Consider the following 6,000-nt stretch of genomic DNA (forward strand, 5'->3'; position numbering starts at 1 on the left):
TGGCCACAGTAGTGAATCCCAGCTGGCCCATTCATTATGAGGACACATGGGCTGGCAATTTCCAGGGCAGATGGGAGCCCTGCCACACAGCTCTTCCTGTCAAGTGGTAGGGAGTGGGCCAGCATGATGCTTTTGTAAGGCAACCTTTCCTTTCCCTTCACCATTGATTGCATCCTCCACTCCCCCTCAGCAGTTTCTCATAGCCCAGTATTGATGTCCCAGAGGGGGGAGATGTGCTTCACATACAGGATTCCCCTTAGCTTCACTGATGCTGAGCACCATAACAGCATGGACTTGGCTGATTTGAACTCCACTGAGTAACACCCTTGCCCCTACTAGGTGTCATCATTGTGGTGAGCCACAATGGCCTTCCTCCCACTCAGCGTGGTCAATATGGCAACAACCTCTCATGCCCATCTCCTCTCCTTGGGTCAGCTTCTATAGACACCCATACTGTGACTCAAATTCACATAGCGTGTGGTGTTATAAGGGCATTTTTAGTAGCCGCGGTGGTGCAGCGGTAGTGTTGTTGCCTCACAGCAAGAGGTTCTCCTGTTCGATTCTCGGCTGGAGTGCCTTCTGTGTGGAGTCTGCATGTCCTCCCCGTGGTTGAGTGGCGTTTGAAAGACATGCGTGAATGGGCGTGCCTTCACTGAAGGTTGGGCTTCGGGCTGGCAACTCAGCACCATAAAAATCTACTGCCAATCATTAGCGGACCAGAGTTCCGCTGTGGTGACCCCTAACCGGGAAAAGCCGAAAAGACAAACATCATGGAACTGGTTACTTCATGCTTCAAGTCTGCCATCATCATTCCTCTGCCAAAGAAGTCATCCTCAGTCGCATTGTGTCTACCAACCTATCACACTCACATCAGTGGTGATAAAATGCTTTGAAAGGCTGGTCAAAGAGCATATATCATCTTATCTGCCTGCATATTTTGATCCTTTACAATTTTTACAGACCAAATCACTGCACTGCACTGCACTGCAGAACTATATCCCTGGCACTACATCACATCTTGAAGACAAAAATTGCTACATATGTGTGCTGTTCATAGACTTCAGCTCAACAGCAGCTTTTGTCTAAACTAAGTAAACTAGGCATAGAAAATACACTCTGCAGCTGTATCCTTAGCTGTCTGACTGACAGGCCCCAAACCATTTGAGTCGGCAAGAACCAATCACAGTGCATCACCTTGAACACAGGGGTCTCACAGGGTTGCATACTTAGTCCACTTCTCTTCACAGTACTGACCCATGATTGCTCTGTAATACTTTAGACAAATCACATCATCGAGTTTGCCGATGATACCACATTGAGCAGGCCTTATCAGTAATGACAATGAAGTGGCATACAGAGAGGAAGTGTACCGACTGTAATCTAGTAGTAAATGTTGACAAAAGAAATCATTGTTGACTTCAGGAGGAAGCAAGGGTCCTACACACCCATCACCATCAGTGGTACAGCAGTGGAAAGGGTAAAAAGTACCAAATTCCTAGGGGTGCACATCTCAGATGATCTAAGTTGGGCAACAAACACCTCCAACCTTGTAAAGAGAGCCCAACAATGTCTCAACTTCCTTCGGAGACTAGGCAGAGCAAACTAACAACATCACTAGATATGGAAACCGCTCATACAGAGATTACAAGGCATTAGAGAAGGTTGTAAAGCAGGTCAGGAAAATCACAGGATCAAACCTCCAGTCCTTACAGGACCTTTACTCTTGCAGATGCTATGGCAGGGTAGTGAAGCTGATAAGGGACAAGTATCGTCCTGCAGCTGGGCTGTTCCACCTCCTGTCTTCAGTGAAACAATATAGAAGCATCAGGTGTAGAACATCAAGATTCAGGTATAGTTTCTTTCCACAAGCGATCAGACTGTTGAACAACTAACATTAATAATGTCAACACTCCCTCAATTTGTGAGAACATCATAAGTGCAATATCATTGTCTTTACTGTCATAGAATTAAATTTGTATATTTATCTAAAGTTAGGCAATTTGAACTAAATTATTACTTGCACAAGTACAGGAACTGAATTATGCTATGCTGCTATCCTAGCCTAAAAATGGTGGTGGTAAGTTATCTATATGTGTGTTTATATTTGTACTGTCTAGTATTTTTTCCTTTACATGAGTCTTTCACCCTATTGTGAAAACTGTTTTCAATGCACATGAGCCTGATTTCATCCAGTGATGCATTGCATTTGTTGATCTGAACGAGAAAGTTTACTTTGACTTTATAAGCAAATGTCAGGAGTAAAGAAAGCTGCAGGTTTAACTCCAGCTGTTTTAGACTGTAGCAAATCTCCAGTGGTGGATTCTGTCATGATGAATGGCAAATCTGAATATCCTTTTATAAGCTGATACGACTAGGGAGAACTTCAGGTAAGAGAATTTGATAGAGGTAAGGAAGTAAGGGAAATGGGAAGAATAGGGAGCTCTGGTTTTGAGCAAGAGCAGAGACTGATCTTAACTAGGAACTCTTTCAGTGTTTTCAAAGATGTGAGGGGAGGTATTAACCTGATGCATACAGGTAAAGGAGTTCCAGGCCGTAGCAACCTTGTCAGGACCAGCCTTTGGTCAACTGGTGCCCTAGACAAAAGGTGTCCACAACACACCCCAGCACTACCCTGTGCCCCCATCCTGGTCTACGTACACCATCCAGATAACTGGAAGAGTGCCCCTGCTAGAGTGGTGCCCTAGGCAGCCTCCTAGATGGCCTATGCCTGAGTACGGCTATGAACCCTGTGCAAGTACAGACAATGCCCAGCAGAGCTGATAGGTTTGCAGAGTGTTTGGTCACTGGATCACAATGACCGACTGGGAACATAAGTTGTGTAGAATGTTTTTCACTGCTGGACAAGTAGATGGGTGCTTGATAATTTTATAGGTGGTAAGAAGCTGTGTGTATGTTAGTTGATGAGGCAGTTCTAACCAACTGAAGCTTTTTAGTGCTATATGGTGCTTTCTGAAAGGGTTATTTGCTGCACATTACAACTTTGTTACATCATTGTTCAAGTACTAGACTTAGTTTGTCAAAGCTGAGATAGTGTAGTGGTTAGAGTCCCGGCTGTATAGTAATGGGTGCATTCCAACAGAGCCAAGACATATTTACACAGAATTAAAGTTGTTCAGTACCCCCAAAGACCAGAGAGATGTTTTATCAGGGATTATAGTTCTAATGTCTGCTTAGTGTACCAGTTTGTTGTCTCCTAAATGTTCAGCCGTTCCATTAATGAAGGTTGTGAAATCAGAGTGGTCCTAAAACGAGAGCTGTGGGATTACCAAGTGCTGCTGTCAGATGGGAGGAGATGACAACATCCATTTAAGAGACTGGTACGGTGGTACCTGTTTTTCATGCAGCTGGAGAACCACATATTGGCACTGAGTCACAGACCATAGCTAGCTAGGGCCATACCTCTCAACTGCCCAGATTTTTGCAGAATAACGATTTTTGTCTCATATTTTGGTCTATTCCTAATAACGTGTGTTTTTCTGGTTAATCACTGAAGTCACAAAGTAATGGCATACATTTGAATTTCAGACTTTATATCCTTCAGAAAATGTATGCTTTCACAAATCCTGTTAATATAGCAACTTTGTAAGAATAATATTTAAAATCTGTCCCTACTTTTGGGTATTTACCCCCCTCCCCAGATCCCTTAAGTTAAGGGGTTGAGAAGTGTATCTAGGGCTGCCAGTCATATGTGGTGATTGACATTGTCAAATGCTTTCTTTTTAACCAAAAAAATCATGTCTCCCTTGGTTAGGTTTAGCTGGGGACATATGGATTTGTTGGCATGTAGTATCCATTCTGAGGGCAGTTCTGAAGCCATTATGTGAGTTGGATATGAGAGTGTTAGTTATGTTTTGAAGGAATTGTGACTGAATCAATTCCTTAAAAATGTGTGGTTATTAGAACAAAAGGGAAATGTGGTGATGGTTATTTAGGGCAATTTACATGTCACATTCGTATTGTATAGTTTATTATATATTTCGTATTTTAGTATATTATACAACATATTGCAATGTACTATATGCTAGACCACTCCACTCATCAAAGACATTTTTATTTAATATTTATGCACAGGCCAGATTGCTTAAAAATGTGTTTGTTTCATGAGCCTATGTCCCATAATTTCTGTAGCCTACCTCCATTGAAAGTATTTGCACTTCTTTGCTTTGATGTGTCTGAGTATTTGTCTACTTTCTTTTTACTTCTGACTAGCTATCAGCAATTTGTGACTGTTGATTTTATTCATTTACAGTAAAAGATATGTTGACTGCAAATGTCTCTTTCTCTTGCATATGCACGTCATGGACATTAACATGTGGATTTGCCTGTAGAGCAGCTTTGACTTTTCTTTTCTTTGTTTTATAGGTGGATATTCCCAGAGGTAGTCTAGTAGAAGAAATCAAGAAAAGAACTAACCATTCCTAGGACACTTGACATGTTTTTTGCTACATTCTCAGACCTGTCTCATCATTAGTTAACTTATTGGGCTTATTTTTGAATTACAGGACAGAATTATTTGATCCCCTTTAAGGAAACTTCCACCTTTATACTCAAAAAATCAGAAGATTTCAGACATCTGGAATGTTTTGTGTCTGTCTGCCAAAACTAACCAGTCATATGAAGTCACTGTTGCAATGATAGCTTGTGAACCAGAGAACCGTAAGGTATACGGAACTTGGACGGGACACCCCTAAGGATATTGTGCATGATGCCTTATTTTTTGGCTGCCACGTAATTTAAGATCATTTTAACAAAAGCAAAATACTCAAGTAAAAAGACAGTAAAACATCTGGGATTTTGATAATGTTTCATATTGCTCTTATCTGAAGTACATGCTGTCTAGTTTACTGCATTCTGTAAGAGACTTAAAATGAATGTGAATAAAAAGTGTATATTGGCAGCCATCTTTGTTTTGATTACATATTTTAAATTTACTTCAGTCTATGAATGATAGAAGGCCTGGTCTGAAAGAAGTGTGTTAATCAGTTCCAGAATTACTGTAGGTTAACTGCTTCCAAAGTAACTGGTGCCATCAGCTAGCATGCATGCTTATGTTACAGCTTTCCTCCTTATTAATGAAAGTAATTATCAAGAAAAGAAGAAACCTTATTTGTTCAAGAAATCTAGGAAACATTTGGGACAGCTTATTTTCATGCAAAGGTAAATGCCAGTATAGGTAAGCATAATCCATACAGGATGCACATAAAAACTTTGCTGGCTGACATAATGGTTAGTGTTTACCTCACAAACTCAAGGTACACGGTTTCACTCTCACCTTTAACAGTGAACATGGCTAGGCTTAAACTGACCCACAGGCATATCTCTCAACTGTCCAGATTTTCACAGAATGTCTAGATTTGTGCCTCATATTGTTGGGAGCGTTTGTCATAAAATTTGTGGTTTTCTGGCAAAATCATTGAGGACTGAAGTCACTAAATAACAGACATTTGTGTTTCAAACTTCATATCCTTCAGAAAATGCATGCTAATGCATAACCTCTTATTCTATCAACTTCCTAAGGTTATAAGATCAGTATTTAAAATCTGGCCCTATTTTTATGCCTCTGTCTCCCCCATTAATTTTTTGTCCAGATGTCTTGCATTAAGAGTTTGAGAGGTATGCCCACAAGGGCAGTTAGTCTAGTATTTGAATATGAACCAATATGAATAACATTTAAAGAACATTAAAATGTATACTTACGGTAGTATTAAATGTGATGAATGTTGCTGCAAGACCCATTGACAGTGGGCTGGACAGGTTAAATTAATTAGTATGAGATTTCCTTCCATTCCAGCTTAATGAAATGCTGCAAGGGAAATCTACACAATGGTTGTACCTCACAGTGCATTTAATCCAGCAAATCACTGCTCACATTTTTTTTTGCTTTGTATACCCATTAACAGCAGTATTTTATTTTTTATTGTTTTATTTTTTTGCCTCAGAGGAAGCCATTGCAGACACAGCAGTAGAATATGAGGTGCT

At 40.5% G+C, this 6,000-nt stretch overlaps 1 protein-coding gene across 2 annotated transcripts in view; it reads left to right on the top strand.

The window, feature by feature from the left end:
- Nucleotides 1-4,918, top strand: part of HARS1 (histidyl-tRNA synthetase 1) — an 824,052-nt gene extending 819,134 nt beyond the window's left edge. For both annotated transcript variants that reach the window (XM_044069030.1, XM_044069029.1), the window contains one exon: nucleotides 4,384-4,918. In XM_044069030.1, the coding sequence (XP_043924965.1) occupies nucleotides 4,384-4,443 (60 nt within the window). In that variant the 3' untranslated portion in view covers nucleotides 4,444-4,918. The remainder of the gene's footprint in view (nucleotides 1-4,383) is intronic.
- The last annotated feature ends 1,082 nt before the right edge of the window (nucleotides 4,919-6,000 follow it).

Source organism: Protopterus annectens, chromosome 4.part0, assembly GCF_019279795.1.
Source record: "Protopterus annectens isolate FY-2018-M chromosome 4.part0, PAN1.0, whole genome shotgun sequence".
NCBI classification, from domain to species: Eukaryota; Metazoa; Chordata; order Ceratodontiformes; family Protopteridae; genus Protopterus; species Protopterus annectens.